The sequence below is a fragment of the Gavialis gangeticus genome, unplaced genomic scaffold (genome assembly GCF_001723915.1).
Source record: "Gavialis gangeticus isolate Ggan-Ray unplaced genomic scaffold, GavGan_comp1, whole genome shotgun sequence".
NCBI classification, from domain to species: domain Eukaryota; kingdom Metazoa; phylum Chordata; order Crocodylia; family Gavialidae; genus Gavialis; species Gavialis gangeticus.
The window spans coordinates 104,283,312-104,304,087 of NW_017729024.1; the positions used below are offsets into that span (position 1 = coordinate 104,283,312).

A 20,776-nucleotide genomic window follows, 5' to 3' on the forward strand; every position below is an offset into this window, starting at 1 on the left:
GACAGTCATCTCCAGAACCAGGGCTGCTTGTAACACAGCAGTACCAGTTCCTTCAGTCTGGCTGGTGAACAGGTACGAGGCCCTGGCAACACTGGGGGAGAAGGAGGGAGTTACCTGTTCAATAATAACTAGTTTTACACCTTGTGTGCACAATGGGAGTTTAAAAAAAAGGTTCAAATTGAGAATAATTAGATGATTTTAAACACACTGGGTGTCTTTAAACATGCTCTGGGGGGGAAGGGGAGGGGAACTTGAATTATAGTGGCTGAGAGCTGCTCTAATTAAAGCACCCTAGCATCTTGTGTATTCAGTGTCCCCACCTCAAAATGGCAGCAGGGGTGCCTTAACTAAAGCTTGTTCAAAAAGCTTTAGTAAAAGTGCCTCAGCTGTCATTTTGAAGCCTGGGGACGCTGAATACACAAGATGCTGAGGTGCTGGAGCGTGCCAGTTAGCACACTCCAGATGACTTAATTAATTGAATCTGCTCTGATGCACTGTAATTACAGGCGTTCCGCACATCTACAGGCACCCACTGGTGGAAGTAAAAAGCCAGCCTATTGTAGTCTCTCAGCACTGATATTAGCACATGAAATATTTTTATACCCACTAAAAGCAAATTATACAGTTTAGTATTTTATTCTTGTAGTTCAGGTCTTTTCCGTTGTTTTTTTTTCTCTAATGGTAACTATTCCTTAATGAATTAAATAAAGCATATTGTAATGCCACAGGAAAAGATGTTGTGAAAGGTGACAATTTATATAATTACAGGCCGTCCTTGGACTTACGACACAATTGGTTCCTGAAAATCGTGTCTTAAGTCAAAACGCTGTAACTTGGAACCAATTTTCTCATGAGAAACAATGTTACAAATGGGGGATTGGTTCCTGAACCAAGCCCCAATATCCTATTTTCCCCCAAAATACCCCAGAATTTTGTAGTTGATCAATTATAGATGAGTAATATAGCTACGTTAATGTATTTATATTGTAAATAACAATCATATTGATTTGGAAGGACTTCTTTGAGGTGACTTCGCTGGACTTTTTGAAGGGCTCTTGGTTGGACTTCTTAAAGGGTTCTTGTCTGGAGTCTTCTCAGGAGTCTTGGCTGCAGGTTTTTCCAGAGTCTTGTCTGCTTTCTTAAAGAAAGTTTCCAAGGAAGTTTGGCCAGATGTTCTCCAGGGAGATGAGCAATGCAACGAACTTGTTCGCTGGCATGCACTGCATTGGATCAAGCATTGTAAGTCAAAACTGGCCTTGTAAAGTTGAAACAGGGTATCAATTTATAAATGTTGCAAGTGCGAAATGTTGTAACTTGGAATGTTGCAAGTTGAGGACTGCCTGTATTCCTATATTAGCAAGTAGATTCCATAATTCAGTCATAGTTTTAGCTATTTATTATGCTATTTAGTTTTCAGAGGCACTAATAACTAAACCATATCATTAAATATATAGGTAGCTTTGAAATTAAAGTAAGGTAATCTGTAAAAACACGTGTGCACAGACGCGCGCGCACACACACACACACACACACACAGAGTGAAAAGGTATTTTGAATACATTTGAAAAAGAATTATTCTTTGGTCTTCTACAATGAAACCCTGACTTGAAAATGTTTCTGCCTTACCTACTTTCTTCCAAGAATATAAGAATCAAGCTTTTCTATAGAAAGGTCCAGACATGAAAGATACCCAGTTTTCAAATACTTTGATATAAGCACTATAAAATGTGTTGGGAATATAGAATTGCTTCAAACAAAGCTTTATTTGAAGAAGTTGAGAAATATTTGTTGGGTTCCTATTTTGCCTTTCCCCAAATTTCTTAGGGATTTTTATATCTGTTCTCTTTGCACATTCATTTCCCTACATTAACTTTCCAAAAGACATTTACTGAAAACTTTCCCTCTTTGGGCATCAATATAAAGAAAATAATTCGAAGAGATCACAAACTTAGCAGGCATATAAGGCTAGGGGCAGACATCTAAGGGGAAAATATATTTATGTATTTAACATTAGATGGAACAAAATGAGGTTCTCTCCCTTCCCTATTTTCCTCCCACTGTATATTAAAATAAAGTAGTAATAGGAGCTGAATTTGCAGGTCCATTTGAGTGCTAAGTGCATTTACAGAACTGTTCTTAAAGGACCAGAGGAATTAGAGTTAAATGAGTAGAAAGCTTAAAAAGAAACGAATCTATTGATTACATGTTAATTCTGCATATTGCAGGACAAATCCTCAGCTGATATGTCAGCCTCGCTTCCTGTTCAGAGCCAAGAATGTTAATTCTTAACTTAAATATTCCACTAGATGGAGCAATGAAGCAGCATCACAAATTAGGACAGTTTTTACTCTTCTATGCAGTTAAGAGGGAATCTGGAAATGCTTTCTTTTAAGATGTACAGAAGGTAAATTTAAAGCTAATTCAGCAAACACAAGTGTGCCCTTTGGATGAATTATTCTCTATGGAATTGTTGTGTCAATGTAGTTCATACTGCTAATGCAATGATACAAATCTCTGCCATAGAAGAGGTAGAAACCTCTTTGAATGGCTATCACATTATAAAACTAGTCAAGCTAAAATTCCTGACAAAACAGGTCAAACAGTTCACGAAGATTCCTTATTTCTGTACCTCAGGTCCCTTTAGATTAACATATAACCAGTTAGATTGAACAGTAAAATACTAACACACTTAAATTAATCTAAATAGAGAATGTTGATGGAAAGGCATCTTTTTGGACTAACCTCTGGTCTTCAACACACTTATCCGTGGGAGAATGAGAAAGCAGTAATCATTAAGAAAAAGAAGACATGTTTGTGGGCCAACCCCTATAGTTCAAGATGCTTTGGGGAGAAGGCAGTAATTAATTATTATTATTCAATCATGCTTTGTAGGGTGATGTTTTCAAAAAGCACTTAGAGCACAGGTCCCATCAGAAGTGTCCCTCAATCTGTTAGGATGTTTTGAAAATCCCACAGAATGTATCAAATGGCTTTCATTCCAAAGTAACTTAAATCCCTATCCTATTAATCAGTTCTGCATGAAAAAAAATTTAAAAACTCTTCCAGCAGTTTTGACCCCAGAAAGAGAGATGTGACAGAATCTAGGAAGGTCACCAGCCATGTCACTATTCCTACTGAGGTGCTAAGATACCATAGTAATGAGCAGCTGCTTCTAGGCCAAGACAGAGCACTGTTTTACAGCACAGTTCAATACTTACTGAATAAGATTGTCACCAATAAAAATTATGGCTGATTTTGAAGAGTTAAGATATAAATTATTGCAGGTGATATTTGGCCAGGCCACCAAATGGTTAACAGCCCTGCAAACTCCCTAGGGAGATTTTAAGACTCTGAGCCTTCAGACACAGGTACTCACTCGTACCTTTATTAGAACCACCAAGCTGAAACAGTGAACTAAATAAAATACTCAATGGGTTTGTAAGACTGAGAAAGACAACCACAGATTCACAAGATCTCCAACTTAACAGCTCTGCCAAATAAAATTATAATTCAAGATTTTAAAAACCCCTCTTAGAACTGGAAGCCATTTCAGGTCCTAATTATACATTTACAAAACAACTTTGTCTTTTGACTCATACTTTTTTTAAAAAGAATTACATAGAAGAGTAAATGTACTTACGAAAAATCTGTCCCATTGAGTCCAGGGAACTAATCAAGGATATAAAGTGCATACAGGAGTAGGGGCTTCATTCTTAACATGAAACCCTGTGGGGTGGGAAGAGAACTGACTTGCGAAAAAAACAAACCAAAAACAAGCAAAACAAACAACCTGTGTGCACTGGCTCCTCAACAAGTTGCTACTTTATATATAATCTTCCACACATTTGGAAGGGACAGGAGAAAAAAACCGAGTAAGAAAGACCTCCTTCTGTTCCTCCAAAATTAGAAAGTGTAGATTACTTTTGCAGCAACTGAATTCTCCTTTATGCATATGAACACATTTGCATTTCTAAGTTATTTCTTGTGCTGGTCCCTGCCTCAATGCCAAAAACTGTTCTAACTGGAAAAATGTTGCAAACACAGCTGTGATATAAACAGATCACACCTGCTGGAAACTTAAAGAGTCATGACAAAAATCCAGTTTAATCTGTTTTAGCAGCATGTCTGCCTGAACTTTCCCTTCCATTGTACTGCTCCCAGCCACCAGCCAAGAACAGTTCCATCATTACACTGATGAAGCTGTGCTGCAGTTGTTTTAGCATTTATCATATCGCCAGGAAACAACCCATTGTTCAAAATCTAAAATGGGAACAACCTCAATTAAAATAAGCAACACTGTTTCAGCCAATAAAAGTTATATCCTGTGCAAGAAGACAAAGCCAAAATCATTTTAAATTAGTTATTCTTTTTATAAACACCAATTTTTCTCTACTGAGAAATAAGCTTTGAAGGAGGAATACGTTATTTCTCAGAGACTTTTCTACATGGTTATTCATCATAAAAGAAAACCAGGAACTGGTCATCTTAAGCACTGTGAGCTGTACAACACTTGTCTGAAGCAACATATCCCGAGAGCTCTGGGAATGTTTGTTCAAGTCTTCACCAGTCATTTACTATGCTACATGCTCTTTTTTCTGTATCACAATACATGGTACATCTGGTCATGTGACAGTCCTTAAAAAAACACAACAAAACCAAAAACCCTGACCCCCGCCCCCCCAAAAACAAACAAACAAAACTATTGTTCTGTTTCCATTCTTCCTCTCTCAATTTGTTCTTAAACATAATAATGGTGAATTGGTAACTTTTCAAAATATTTAGAAAAATTTCCTGAAAATTAAGTAAAGTTGTGATGCAGGATGGAAATTAATTTTCTTAAAGACAGAGAAAAGATCCAAGACATCTATTTTTGCCTATTATTTTTCTACTTTTTTCTCCTTTCTTGCTGTTTATCCTCTCCCACCATTTCCCTTTGCCATCCCAAAATCATATGGCATGTTAATCTAACATGTACTGTAGCAAGACATTTACTGTATTTCCCAAATTCAAGAGGACTTTGAATCTAAGATGACCCACTAGTAATTAGATGCCATAAATAGAAAATTATAATTTTTCCATTTTTAAAATCTAATTATTGTGCGGGTGGAGGGGGTGGTGTTCTAAATTTGTGCTGAACCACGTGAGGGAGGTACATGTAGCCTGACCCTCACAACTTGCTCTCCCACTAACCCCCCTGTGCCCCTGGCACTAACCAAACTGCCTGCTCCCCAGCCTCCCACAACAATCTGCCCCAGATGTGCGGCTACATCCCCTAACCCATGCTGCTGCCCAATCAACAGAAGCACATCAGGGGATAGGTTCAGAGAAACAGAGAAGTACCACATTGACAGATGGAACAGCAGTACACGCTGCTGATCAGGCCAGAGATGTAGCAGAGCACATGGAGGGAATAAGTCAGCAGTGCATGCAGCTGCCTCATCCCCTCAACCAAACCAGCAGCACATGCCCCATGCCCTGCCTGGACCCCCAGTTCCAGACCCTAGCCTAGTTTGAGTGCCAGTGGGCGCTGTCTGGCATGCTCTGCTCGGTGTCTCCCTAGGGAGCACTTGTTTTGGCCTTATGACCTCTCACGTGCACACCCTGTTCTTTTATGATTTGTCCCCTGTAATTTATTGGATTTTTAAAGGCTCTGGCCACCCAACTAGTGGCGGCCCCTGATTTTTAGTGGGTTAGGCCCATGGCCTTTTTAATTCAAATAGGTCCAGAGCCTAGCCTTGGCCCCTAACCTGCACTCACCACATGGCTGCCAACTCCAAGCACCAGCAGCAGCCCCGACTCCAGGCCCAGGCTCTTGTCCAGGGCCAGGCTCATGTCCGACTCCAGGCCCAGGCTCATGCCAGGACCCAGCCAGAGCACTGATATTTGAATCCAAGACGATCTTGTTCCACCCCTGTCTTCCCCCCTACCTGCACTATGCTGACTGTGGGAAAAAGCCTTGTCTTGGATTTGAGTAAATATAGTAATTAAAAAACATACCAGAAACTTTAAATCTAGTAAATTAAAACAAATACAATAAAACATTTTCAATGACTGTTCCTGAAGTCCCCTATAATTGCAAAGGGTCAAAAATCTGACATTTTCTAGCTTAAAAAAACAAAACAAAAACCAACCTCTTTCCATTTCCTTGTTATAGTTTAAGACCCATGCAACAAAATGGAAAAGAAAGCATTAAAGCCCTCAGCCTGCACACGCTTTACATAGAAGCTTAAATTTTAACCAAGAGTGCTGTCCCTATTAAAAACCAATAGGAGCAGTTGAGGATCAGGGAGTAACTCATCAATTAACAGTGAATCTGACAACAGAAGTGCTGATTTGTACACAAAATGAACAAACTCTTCCCCCCCCCGCCCAACTACTTCATTCAGAATCATCTTAGCTACTACATGTAGAATGAGTGAGTAAAAAGATTTTAATTCAGGACTGTGGTTTTTAACCAGATGATGTCCTCACATCGAAAAAACCCAAAACATACCTTATTTATTAAAAGAAAATAAGGATCTAGGTTTCATAACAAATCAGATTCCTGCTCAACTTCCATGGTATTTTCACCAAAACTAGGCTATGGCTTTGCACAATGAAAAGACCACTATATAATGCTTTAAATAATACATCAAACACCCCCCAAAACAAATTAGTTTCTAATACCTGGAGCACTAACACCAAAGTCAGCGGCAGCACAAGTTCAGTAAGTGGTCAGAAGTTGAATCCATGTAGTTTCTACAACCCTGTAGTACAGCAAACACAGCCTCTAGATCTGAAGGAACAAGTCAAGTAACTTATCCTTAAAAGACAATTCATTGCTGGGATACAATCCAATCAGGTCAGCATTTATATTTAATCATCCAGTCATAAAACAAGACAATTCGAAACAATGGTACAACTGTTAGTTTTTAAGATTAGTCCCAGGCCAAATTAGATTTTCTTTCCATGTCAACATTTCCACTATCCTTTGTTCTAGCTCTATTAATAGAAGAATGATATGCCATGTTCTCCCAGGCATTACACTCCTGTTATGAGTGTTCCTCTATGGACATAAGAAACAGATTATACCTTGTCAGTTTAGCTCTTTTCTTGGCTGATAAAAGCATAAACCCCAGACATTCTCAAGTTCTGCATGGTTTGGCCAATCATTTTACAGTGTTCAAAGACGAGAAATACCTCTCTCCAAAAAAACAAAGCAAAACAAACCCCTCTCACCACAAAGTATTATATACTTCACACCAGAATTGCGTGCCACAACATGACTCTCCCAAAAGGTGTCTTATTTTTGTTGATGGGAAATCAGAATATTTTATAAAATTACCATATATATGGTATCTGGACTGAGACTGTCATATTAAACATTTTTTCTTAAATATTTTTACATGAATAACAATATGATCTTTACAAGTACTTTCACATGACCAGTGTAAATAGTTACAAGTTGATGGCAACAAACTAAGCCAGCCTACAGAGATCTGAATAGTGGCAACAGCTACAAGAAGCCTTCTCTTCTTTCTGAAGATTTTAGACACCAACCTCTTTGTTTATTGTATCAAACTGTAAACTGTTTGTGCTGCAATTGTTAGTTCTGGGCAACAGTATGCAGGGTCTAAGCAGAGGAGGAAGGTACATCCATTGACAGATGTAATTTCTTTGCTACATCAGTTCATTTTTCCCCCTACTGAATTGCTAGTTTTCATTAGTTGGCACAGAACAGTTATCAATCAGCTGCAACCCCCTGTTAACTGCATTCTGAATTTTCATACCTTTTTCTGCTCTACTGCATACAAAGTTTATACACCCATTTTCTAATAAAATGGTAGGTCAAACCCTAAAACTGTTTGCTCTATTACTGCTCCAAAGGCAACTCACCAATTTGGACTACTATACAAATACCATACTACTGCTACAACATTACAGGCTCACAATTAGCAAACTTGCCATGCAGAGTCTGCTTGCCTCATTGGGAAGTGTGTGGCAAGTAGTTTATTTTACTAAGGAGGCTCATCTGCCCTCTGATAAACCTGTCCGCATTTAGAGACAGAATTCCCAAAGAGTTGTAAATAAGCCTGGGTTCACCTGTGCATGCTAGCTTGCTTTTGATTATATTGAGTATTAGGGATGGATTGTAACCAAATCCTACATGGATGAACAAGGGAATAAGACCTCCTGCAGCTTACACTTGACCGTATCCCTCATCAGGGCTCTAAATTACGGGTTTAAAACTAATCGGGCTCCATAGACCGGATAAGTGTTGCTGCACCAGGCCAGAGTGACCGCTGCGCAGTGCCCTTACCTGCATGCTAAATTCATTTCACTCCAGTCTGCTCCAACCCCAGCACCCCAGCAGGTTCATTCCCTGGGCATTTCTTGCCTGCTCGCTAAGGTTGCTACTCTTGCACAGGGCACTGGAAGGGCTGCAAAGCAAAACACAGCAGGGTGCTGTGCTGCCCTAGCCCTGGCCTGTGCCTGCACTGCACTCTAGAGCCAGCACCCAGCAGAGCGAGTGCCAAGCCCAGGAGCTGCCATAGCACCCCAAGCTGGGTGCACAGATGCTTGACAAACATCCAGGCAAGTCCCCTCACTCACCCACCCTCAGTGTCCCCAACCTGTGGGCACTGGGGCTGCAAAGCTATTCATGGAGTCCCAGCTGCAGATGCCTGCCCCAAACTCTAGCCCCAATTCATACATCTCCCATGCTAGCCCTGTACACCCAGACTACAGCAGTGCTTACACTAGATTGCAGTCCCCAGCCACCAAGGAAACCCCACTGTCCAGCCAGCCCCAAAAGCCAGGGAACCTTTAGCAGAGGCTGCGTGGGTACCTGGAACAGGTGGGAGGGGGGCTGGCAGTGAGGTCCCTTTGCCAGATTTGCTCCCTCTTCCCTTCAGGTGGCACTGAAAAAAAAAAAAAATAATTCTGGGGCAGGCTGCAGGGCTGCCACATGCTGCAGGCAGAATAGGGGGTTGGTCTGCTGCACATAGTGTGTGGGCTGGACACGGTGCTGCATACAGCACAGGGGGTTCAGGACACGGGCTGCATGCGGTGCTCTGTGCTGTTCCCCCATGTTGCGTGCAATCCGGACAGTGTGGGGTCCACTTGCATGCTGCACACAGTATGTCTATCAGGGGCTGGAACACTGGGTCAAACCAGCAACCCACAGGGCAGATTATATGGCTCTATGAGCCAGAGCTGGCCCACAGGCTGCATATTTGACACCCCTGCTCTAGAAACAACATTTCAAGAAGGAAAACGCAGAGTCCATATACCTCGTACTCCTATTTCTTTCAAACAGGTATGTGGAAAAAAAGAATATGCTACCTCCCATGAAGTACAGCATTACAGTAAGTGGCAATCTACTATTTCCCTCCCTCCCCACAGCCAAGAGTGGCAGGAATGGACTTGAGACCTATTCCTCCAGAATTGTAAGACTGACCCTTATAATTCTGGAGGAACCTTAATCCAGCACTGATAGTGGAGGCAGAGTCACATAAGCAGCCAGTCAGTCAACTCAGAACAATGCCAGGTTAATCCCCAAATTACCCAAATCTAAATTTCACAATTTTTGAGATCAAAGGTGCTTATCTAAGTGTACTTACCTCAACCCTTAGTGAAGAAAAAGCTGAGAAGCCAACTCACCAGTATAACTGCTCTCCTAAATGGCTGTTTAGCAATTATACATCAGAGGGAGATAATCATAACATAATTAAATGGAAAATCCAAGAATTTTCCATTCTCCTTCCCAAAGGATTGTAGTAAAGGTGTTACTACCAGTAACAAGAAAGCTCATCCTGCCCATCTCTGGGCTGGCATATTACATTAGTTTTTGTTCTTCTCTAGTCATCTGTGATCTATGTTAGATAAACCACAAAAAATGAGGCCTAAACAAAGTTTTCATTGACATTGATCTATCTGACACAAATCTAATCCTAACATTTGCAGCAATCCTTATTTGAATTAACAGGCTACCAGCAAAATAATCAGAAACCAAAGGTTTAATTTCCCCAACACTCCCATTCAAGCTTTAACAAACATGTTTGTTATACAACATTCATTGAAGGAATATTATTAAAACCTCACACTATTCCTCTGAAGCAGGGATGATTTAGACCATTTCCACTGAAGAGTAAAATGTGGGGCAGAACAGATAACTGACCAGCTTCCAGCCTGGTAAAACACTGGCTTTGACACACCTGCCCTGCCTTCCAGCTCAGACCCAACACAATCCTTTAACAGCAAAGTTAGAAACAAAACTTCCAAATTCTTTCATTTCAGTTTCCTGAAGTTCCTCAGCTCCCATAGTACTAGGAGAGAAACAAAAGAAGAAACACTACACACATACGTTAAGAAGAAAAGTGATGCTTAAGGAAACTAACATTTGGCATACACACTCACTTCTAAATTCCCACTTAAATATCAACTAATGATTCAATGTTTTCACTCTTACAGTCCAAAATGGATGTTTCAGTCTTGTTATCCGAATAAATGCAAAGTATATTCAAGATGCTCCTAATAGGCTACTTATATGTATAACAGCTAGTTACTGAGCATAAAGCTGAAATCATCCATATAGTATTGAGACCCAAGCCTCACATAAGCCAACCATCAAAAATGCATTCAAAATTGTACTCTTAAGACCTTCGTATTAGCCAGCATCTGCTTTGCAACACAGAGCAAAGTAAAAATGTGTGCCAAATGCTGTGTCTGGAAGCTATCAGTGCAGCTCAAAGTGCTAACAATTCACTTCCCCTAGGTCTCCAAGTAAAGCTCTGAATGACCAGCATCCTTTGTGACAAAAGCATGGGGGGTTCCCAAAGTTTCTCCTAAGTAGCAGATATTACCAGAAGAGATCCTTTGAACTGCCAGACTACAGAAGAGTACATAAAGGAAAGCCTAACATCACATTGTGAATACTATTTATATTTATACCCTGCCCTATCCAGAAAGGCTCAGAGCAGCTTATGCACATTACACATCTATTATAGATAAGTGTATCACCTCTTGCAGCTACATCAAGAAACCATTAGACCAGGCCTCTTTAAAACACTACAGTATATACAAAGGGTCACCTGTCCCAAAGTGAGGCAGGAGAAGCTAAAGCAATATTGTTTATGTAACTGAACTAATGTAGCAGAATATATGAGAGAAATTAATCTTTTTTGTTGTTGCAGTCTGTCAACGGGGCACATAGCTTTTTGGAGTGCTGTTGTCAAGACAAATGTTAGAAATGAAAACGGCCTTTTATTTTTTGACTGCTTAGTTCTTGAGCACTATTGTAGATTGTTAAATAGCCTTTCCTTTTTCAATTTGCTGGTGTTGGTGGCATTAGTTTATTTTCTTTTTAAATTATCTGACAAGGCTACCAGGAATGTTCAAAAAGGGACCACTTGCTATTTGATAAGCGTAAAACATACTTATAATCCTTACATGACATATAGAGAGATCAGACATGTAATCAATTGACCTGTACCATGGCAGTTATTTGCACGAATGCATGAGTGAAATGTTGCTTTAAGGTAGGTATTTGCAGTAAGATGTAACTGGTGTGGGTGATATAAAAATCAGAACCCTTGGCATGTTCCATGTTTTTGCATTGAGAGAGAAATATTTTCAAAATACTGTTTTCAAATGTTTTGTGTTGTGAGCACACCTATTCCTTCTGTCAATGGCTTAGACATGCAAATAACTTTTTTAAAAAAAGTTATGTCAGTTCATCTGTAAACCCCCCCCCCACAAAAAACCCCCACAAAAATGTTTTGTTGTTGTTACATCATCATGAAGATTTACTGACTTGCCGTTCATCTGATGCACGAGGACCTTAAAAATGTTTGGAAAAGCAAGCTGGTTCCCTGCCTTTTTAACTCTGTCTTTCATGAATCATTACTGTTAACACTTTTTGGGCATTGTCATGAAATGTTCTCTTTCTTTAAAAAAAAAAAACAAAAACAAAAAAACAAAAAAAAACCCAACCCCAAACCCCAACTATAAAACAGTCTTCAAGGACAAAATATCTAAGTGAAACTAGAAAGAAAAGCCCCAGCTACAGTCTTTTTTAGGCTGTTTCTTAGCATGAGAATTGGAAAGATGATGGAAAGGGTATAAGAAGGAGAAAAAATGAAAGGAAAAAAAAGGGGGGGAACAAAGAGTGTTATTTTGTTCCTCAAGCAGATTATTAAAGAACCATCAGTATCAATGAGTTTAAAAACATTTTGAACAAATCTGCTCGTGAAAGTTGTCAGCAATAGCACCGGGGGCTTACGTCTTCCCTTGCTTTACCATTCTGCAGACAACAAAATACAAACCTTCATACTACTGTAATCATATTCTACAAATGTTCAAGAAGGGAGCTCAATCTATACAGCCTTTCAGCTAATTGAAAGAGCATGCCACTGGACTGCAACTGTAAGCGCGCAGGAGACAGGAGAGACCTGGACTGGAACAATGAGAAACTTTGTATTCCCTGAGCCACCTATTTTCTAAACAGCACAAATAAAGAGACATTAAAATGTATTAAAAAAAATGATGACTAGCTTTTTACTCATTCCCTGTTCATTCAAGCACCCGAAAGCATAAAATTCTCTCATGATGTTGACTCTACATTAGATACTACAGGAAAGGAAGTTTTATGGCAGTGCCAGTAGAGATAAACTAGTTTAACTAGACTTCATCACAGCCAGGATTCCATTAACACTGATGAAGGCAGAATTAAAACATTCTATCAGTTTTATGAAATCCCTTCAAAATTGCCCCACCCCACCAGCACAAAGCCCTAATTTTGCAGTAAACTCACAGTTGGACTTAAAAAAGTGCACATTCAATTTTCTGTACATTAAGCTCTGAAAATCAGGTCAGCATTAGTGGATTTGATCCTTGAACTCTCACCAGACAGTTAGCTAATGCTGAAAAGACAGCATCCAGACATGCAGGGGTGTGTGTGCTTGCAGCGGCACAAACTGCTGCAGCGCAAGCCCCTGTATATGCACTTTGTTGCACGGAACAGGCAAACTGCTTACCTAGCTCCTTACAGCTTTTCAGCCAGGGAAAGCTAGAGGCACTGGTGCTGGCCCCAGCAATCTTACCTGGTAGCCTGGAGCAGCAGGGGCACAGGCTGGGCAGCACAGAGGCTTGGCTGGCAGCCAGACCATTGCTCTGGATGGTCTGGCCTCCATGTGTACCAAGACATGCTTGTTGTGTGCGCATTGTACTGCTGTTTGTTCCTTTTTTTTTTTTGCTACTGGGAAACCCCAGTAACAAGTTTTGGTCTCATGCAGTCTGGGACACATTTTAACATTCTCAGCGTGCGGTTTGTGGTGCCACAAAGATCTGCAGCACCATGAACTGCACACCCCTGCATATCTGGGTGCAGCTTAAGTGTCAATGATTCACATTATCTGGCTGCAAATATGTGCCTTGTTTCATTCCTTCAGAGAAACTCAGCACATGAGTGAAGATGGACATAATAGTGCAAATTCTGCATCTCTGACTGTCAGCACTTGCTTCACAATCCCATCCACATAAGTTACAGCCTGTTCTAACTTACCCTGTCTGGCTACTGTGTAAAACACCATGTCAGATATGAACTGTGGTAGCACAGATTCCTTCTACTTGACAGCTCAGGAGAAGAGACTGCTGTGGAAACTGTGTATGCCAGCTGAGCTCTCTCCTGCACTGGGAGAATGATCAGCTTGCCAATTAAGGGTTAGATATAGCTAACCAAATAGTGCAAAATAGCTGAAACACAGAGAAACCAAGCCACAATTCCATAAGTTGATGCAGAACTCCATGTAGGTGGTTATCATATATTTGCATAGCAAAATGGTTTCCCTGTATTAAAAACCATCGTGCAGCCTGGTATACTGAATCATAACAGAGCTGTCAGTGTTGCCATACAGCAGCTAAAGTTTTCCTGAGTATCTCCTGATATCTCCTGATATTTAAAAAGGTCAGCTTTTTGGCTAAATCTCACCAAAATATTTTTGGTTTTGATATGTATGATCTTAAAATGTGAAAGCAATGATTATGTACCATGCCAGCCTCTAGACTTCAGATTCTAGGCCTGGATGGTTCCTTGTTCAATCTTGATCAATATACCAAAACCCTGTTCTGAAAGGAACACTTCCAGGGATAAAAGAATTAATCTGTTTCAATGGGTGTTTAAATTCCCATTCTCTGTCAACATAATATTTGAGTTATTTATTATTAGCAGTACAGCAGCAACCATAGACTCTGAAACAAAACTGGGGTCCCACTGAATTAAGCACTAAAAAGACATGCACAGTGATAAACCTCTGGCCCCAAAAGCTAACAAGTTTGATTTACAGAAGATGAAACAGGCAGCTGATAATGAAGGGGGTGGGAGGAGGGGGGAAGAACAATGGGAATACAGCACACTGCAGGTAAAACAGATGGGGGGAGGGGGGAAGTGTTTGCATCTCGGGGGCATTTTTAAACAAACAGAAGGGTATACTGAATAATAGTTTGTGCATGCCCAGGCTGCCCTATCACAAATAAACACACAGTCTGACACTACCAACTCATTTCACAACCACCAAACAAGCCTTCAGCTAGAAAGTACCTTAACTTACTATGGTCTTTTCTCATGTTTGAACTAGGAAGCTATAGGTAAGAAACTGTATCTCACTACTAATCATGTGGGTCATTGAATCCCATTATCCAATTACATTAGGAACAAAAAAAATAAAAGTGAGTGCAGCTGACACTTAAATTGGTTCTTTTAATTGGTTGAGGGGGGGCATAAGAAGAATAAATAACTTTCACCCAAAAGCTGCAAAATGAATTTGAAACTTAAAAAAACCCCCAACCAACAAAACCCAAACCCCCAAAAGTTCATTGCTGGCTATGCACAGTATTTTCAATTTCCCACTCAGAACTGTGACCCACAGGCAAACCAGGTGCTTAAAATATAGACTTCACGCATTCTGACCATCCAGGTTGAGTGTCTGGAGGGTAAAAACAAATAAAAACAGAAATCAAAATTTGTACAAGAGGTGACATCTTTTCTTGGATCAGGCAGATATTTGCAACCAAATAATTGTATTTATTTGCAAATAGATACAATAATTTGTTTGCAAATATCTAGTTGATCTAAGAAAATATATCACCTCTTCCATGAGTTTTGATTCCTTTTGCCTCTAGACCAATATGGCTACAACCTGGATACCTGACACGCAAATAAAAACAGAGCAGTCCAAATTGAGCCTTCAAACCCAAAACACCAGAAGTTCCATAACTCTAGACTATGACCCCACTGTGTTGCTCAAAATGTAGACCACTCTGCTCAAAGACTGCTGAAGGATATTGCCAGCCCCGATTTAGTTTAACCTCAAGCCCAGTAACTGTTTTATTTCTCCACTCTGTCTCAGAGCCACAATTTCTCTGCTTAGAAATCCAACCAGGACCCGGCAGAGCTATGCAGTGCTAGGAAATCAACACAGCACCCAAGGGGGAAGCTGCATCCAGAGGCAACATGGACAGGACAGAACCTCCACCGACGGCAGGATGCTGCTGGTACCCCCCCCAAGGCTGTGGTGTCAGACAACCACCTCTATTTCCGTGACCCTACTCGGAGGTCCTGCTCCCAGCTCAGCAAGCCCCAGCCCTGCTGGGAAGAGCATCCTCCTCCAAAACCAGAGCTGCCCCCAAAAAAGGGAATGGGGGAGAAGTGATGCCGCAAGGGAGGTACTTACCCGGAGCCAGGCTGAGAGCTCCTGCCGAGGGTACAGCAAGGGATCTCCTCCTTGCACTGGCATCTCTGCGCCAGCAGGCTCAGGAGGAGGGAAAAAAAACAACTTTCCACTGTGCTCCCCCCCTTTCCAAACTCTTCTAGGGGGGCGGGGGAGCACTTAGCTACTCTTTGCTGCCCTCCATGCACTCAGATGGCAGCTGCTTTGGACTGCAACCTCCCGCCAGCTTCCCCCCTGCCCCAGCTCCTTCCAGTCCTGCCAAGCTCCCAGCCAGCTCAGCTACCCCAGGGCAACCCTGTCCAGTGCCACTTCCATTCGCTGTGCAGGGGGGAAGGGGTGGTCGTACCCCCAAGCCCTGTTTGTATCCCCAAGCCCTGGGTGGCGACAGCTCCAGCCTGAGGAAAAGGGGGGTCAGGGCACAAAAGGAGGTGGGCTGAACAGAAAAGCGGGTGGGTTGGGGAGTGAGGAGATGCATTACAGACCTGTGCCCTCCCCCCTGCAGCTCCGAGTGGTTTGGTCCTGGTGGAACCCTGTGCGGCTCCCATTGGAACAGGGCTTCTTCCCCCTGCAAGGGTGGGAGGGGGGTCCCCCTACATGGAGGGCAGGGAGGGCTTGAAGGAGGCCCTCAGTGCACCAGTTCCACAGCCGCTTCCTCCCCCTCGCAGGCCAGGCCACCCCATTTCCACGAAAAACGGCCCAAGGAAGTTTGCAAAGTAATTAGCCGCACACAGAGAGAGAGAGAGAGAGAGAGACTGCCCGTCCAGCCCTGGGCAGTGCTGCACTGAAGCAGGAAGAACAGCTGAGTCAGAGACAAAGCAGCTACTCATGATGAAACCCCAGAACAATCAGGCCACTTTGTATCAATGAGACTGAAGTTGAGAAAGGAACCAGGAACCACAACTAAGGAACTGGGAATTGGGAATCCCTAATCCTGGGAATAAGGGAATCCTTATTTTGGGAATAAGGAACCAGCTTCAGCTTATTTTGCCCCACAACAGCCATTCCTAGGACAGGATCTTAAAAGCATTTTACAATCAGCAGCCAAATCAAGACTTCAAAAAGGGCCCCTGGGAAGCATGGGACTATTTTTTTTTCCATGCCCATTAGGTAGAGGAGTATGTCCGTTCTACACAGCCGAAGAGACAGAGGTATAGGAAAATGAAATGATTTACCCCAAGACAAAATAAAACAATCAACCTGTAGCACCCTCACTGGCAGAATATTGCAGGAACACTTATTGCAGTACAGCCAAAAGCGATTTGATTAGTTATTAGGCAGATGAGGTTCTTTGGGCAAATCTGATATCTTTTATTAGACCAACTCAAAGTTATTCCCAGGATAAAGGATTCCCAGGATAGGGATTCCCGATGCCCAGTTCCTGGTTCCTTTCTCAGCTTCAGCCTCACTGATACAAAGTTCTCAACTCAAAATTGGTCTAATAAAAGATATTAGATATACACAGAGACCCTTGTCTCCCTATGTCCTTAGACCAACACGACTACAACCTGTATCCCTGTTGACTGGTTATTTGCATTTTATTTCTTGCAAATTACTAACTTGAAAGCTAGTACAGAGCTCTGCAGTTCTCAGCCAAGGTGCTGCAACACCCTGACATACTACCAGATCCTCTGAAGGGTGTCAGGATGCGTGAAAAGATAAGTGCAGGCTCAGGTTTGTCCCTGCCTGGACCATCCCCTACACCCACCATAAGGAGTTAAGCACTATAAAATATATAAATTAGATCTTTACATTGAGCAGCACCCAATTCACAAAAGTTATGGAGGGTGGAGCCCACTGAAGGGTGGCTCAAGTCCAAAAAAGATTGAGAGCCACTAATATAGATACCCCTCTAGCATGTAAATATCTGTCTGCCTGTCTGGAAACACTGTTTCCTTCCCTGCACTCCTATTACCCAAATCTTCTGTAGTCTTAAATTATGTGTATGGTACTAAAAGTGTATTCTCTCTCTCCCCCACCCCCCCTTTCAAATCAGTATACTTCTGATCTCACAAACTCTATGCTCCTGATATGGGCCACATGTCTCCCTCCATTTTCAAAACATCTCCTAATGATTATATGAAAACCAGTGGGACTGCATTTTTAACCACCATCTGACATTCACAGTGCTAGCACATGGTAACTTCTTTCCTATTAATCTTGTACAAGATGATATTCTTTATTCATCTAGACTACAAGGCAGGGACCTGTATAAGGATAATGGCATCGCCACTATATTCATTCCCCCAAAATGCTTTCCAACAGCACCCTTAACATTTTACGCAACAGTTGACACTTCAAAGTTATTGTTTTCCTGCCAAACTAATACATCACTTCTGAAGCAACATAGGAAGTTTAATATTTCTTTACAATAAAGTGTCATCTAGAAGTTACTCTTCTCTGCATCTGAAACAATAAACAACCACTCAAAATCTAGTCATTGTCATTGGACAAATAAATTTTCCCGTCAAGTCAGGGGCTGACTGGGCCAAAACAGGATTGTAGATATGCCAGTATTTATAGAACACAAGTATACAATGAAAGACCATATTATCTCTACATTATAATATATTCAGGAGGCTGCAAGAACTAGAATGAGATGGACAGAAGCATTGTAAAGAGGGAGACTGGCAGAAATGAGATCACACTGATGCATTTAAAAATAAGATTTCTTTTTTAGCAGTTCTACCATTCAACCAATGCAACAGTGCAACTCCAGAAGAATGGGGCAAAAGTTAGTTGCAGAGAACTAAAAGCAAAATATAAAGGGGTAGAAACATTTTTGGACAAAAAGCCTTGCCTTTATTATTCAGCTGTTATCTTTTCTTTCTTGTATAGCTTATAGATTTGTATAGCTCATAAGTAAAGGGAATATACAGCTATGCCAACACTTTGAGTGCAGACAGCATAATCATTTGTATGGAGTTCTCACAAGCTTACAGAGAAGACTGAGTCTGTGTTTCAAGCCTTATAAACCATTTTTTTCCTAACCTAGCTGACAAATTTCTCTTTCTAAACTGCCCTTAATTTAGAAAACTGCTATCCAGTAATTTCCTGAAAAGGGAAAGATTCAGAAAGAAAACTTGAATTTAGAATACAAGCTTGTTTTCCATTTGAAAGAACAAAGAAGAATTCTGAAAGAGCCAGGCCTACACTACCCTCTCTCACATCAGGCCAGACAGAGCTCATCTTTACTACACATTACATTCGGGTTTAACCACAGGTTTCCTTCTAACATGCTCCGTGTTCACATATCCACAACAATCCCCTTCAGCAATGCTATACAGCAAAGCAGCCACTACCTCTAGAGCTAGAAAGAAGGCAGACCGTGAAGTAGCTAGTTAATGCAAGCATGCAAATATGAAGAACTGCTGCCATGTGCTGTTACCACAGAGTCATACTGACCCTTCAGTCTTTTCCTAGAAGCCTTCTGAATGGCCATCAATCAGCCTTTGCTCAGCTCCCTGTTTGCAGTTTACAGTTTACTACTTTCTGCCTGAAACAATAGATTGCTATTAGAGAGTGAAAGTTTACTGTTGATGGCAATCATAATCCCTCCTACAGATTACACAGGACACTGTACGGAGGATTTACACTCCAAAGCATCTCTCTATTCCATCTACTGCTTTGTTTCAAAAGGGAGAAAAGATAGCTACTATACTGAGATGAGCAGTCCCACAACACCCTGAGAACTAAGTGACCCAGACAGTTACAGTGCTGACTCTTAGAACATGTTCACAGATGCATATTCGTTTGTTGCCATGACCAGATACAGCATCACTGCTTACCTAAGGCCTTGTGATTATCATGGGCTAAACTCCTGGGAGTGAGTTACCCTGTGGTTAGACTGCAGCGAAGACTGTCGTAATTTGACACGTTCCATTTTAGATACCTCCATTCCGCCCCCTCTCTTCAGCTGACAAGCATGGTATGGCTGCTGTTCCTTGCTGGGCTCTCTCTGAGGCCCAGGCAGAGTCAGTTAAGATCCTATGTTCTCCCTATAGCTCCCATAAGGCAATGGAATAGCCAATGCTACTTTTCTTCTACTGGGGACTACTACCAAGCAAGGAAGTGACAGCATTCCTAGTTTTCACCAGAGCTGCTTATGGGGAAAGCAGTTGCTTCCTCCCAATAGCGAGGGAACTGAATCAAAGCAATGGGGTACACCTCAGTAAATGTATTATCAATGTAAAAATCAAAATACATGTTTTCTCATTAACACAGTCATGCACAGGAGTGGGGGGGGATGGTACAGTTACATCCTGCTTTGATTCCTGGTCCACCCAACCTTTAAAACCAACTGCCTGGGAGAGACAGCAGCATTTTTATTCAGGCAGCAGTGACAGAGTCATTTGACTTCATGGCTCATTATAATCTACCTGACTGCTGCTAATCTTTCTTCACTCCATAGGTGTTAATGGCCCTCTCTCCTCTTTAACAGTTTTGATGTTCCATTAATCAAGTTACCCTTTCTTTTGAAATTTTCCTATTAGGTATTCCTAGTGATATTTCTCATCCCTGCAGACTGTTTTCAGTTTTAGGTAAAAACCTTAACTTAAGTGTAGGAATATGAATGCACATGTGGAAATGACTGCCAGTGAAGTGTTGAATGCACTGGGAAGATGCTCAACAAAGCAAGATTTTATTTTACAAACCAGAATAAGAGATGTATGTTTAACTCTAATGATTAATCAAACAATATCTTTGTACTATTTTTGCCTACCTTGCTATTTAAATAAAAAAATATTAAGCTAGCAACCTAGTATGCATTCCAATAAAGTTAATTGGTTTTTGCTTTGATCTTAAACTGAATAATATAACACTGGACCTCTGGCATTTATTAATATGTTCTAGATTATCTTTAACTGAAGAAAAGCAGGTGTTGTGTTACATATGACAATGTACCACTATCTGCACCCCACCTCAATTCTGTCAAAATCCTAGATCCTTAAAAACCATAATCCAGAACCTCAAGAACCACAGATGGCTTCCAGGCTGGACAACATACACAAGTGTTAGGTTCTCAAAGCACTGGAAGCCTGCAGGAGTACTTTTTTCTTCAGCAGAACTGG

At 41.3% G+C, this 20,776-nt stretch overlaps 1 protein-coding gene across 4 annotated transcripts in view; it reads right to left on the reverse strand.

Moving 5' to 3' along the window:
• TJP2 (tight junction protein 2) overlaps positions 1 to 20,776 on the reverse strand; it is a 104,218-nt gene that overhangs the window by 69,331 nt on the left and 14,111 nt on the right. Inside the window, exons 1-2 of one of the 4 annotated variants that reach the window (XM_019517486.1) lie at positions 15,711 to 15,789; positions 13,544 to 13,666 (exon numbers count right to left, since the gene is read on the reverse strand). The exons of 1 other annotated variant lie outside the window; for it this stretch is intronic. Coding sequence is in view for 1 of the 3 variants with exons in the window: in XM_019517484.1 (XP_019373029.1) it covers positions 15,711 to 15,773 (63 nt within the window). In the remaining 2 variants the exon portion in view is untranslated. Of the gene's footprint in view, positions 1 to 6,666; positions 6,691 to 13,543; positions 13,667 to 15,710; positions 15,823 to 20,776 lie in introns of those variants that run through there. 2 more of the 4 variants (XM_019517484.1, XM_019517487.1) reach the window with 2 other exon arrangements.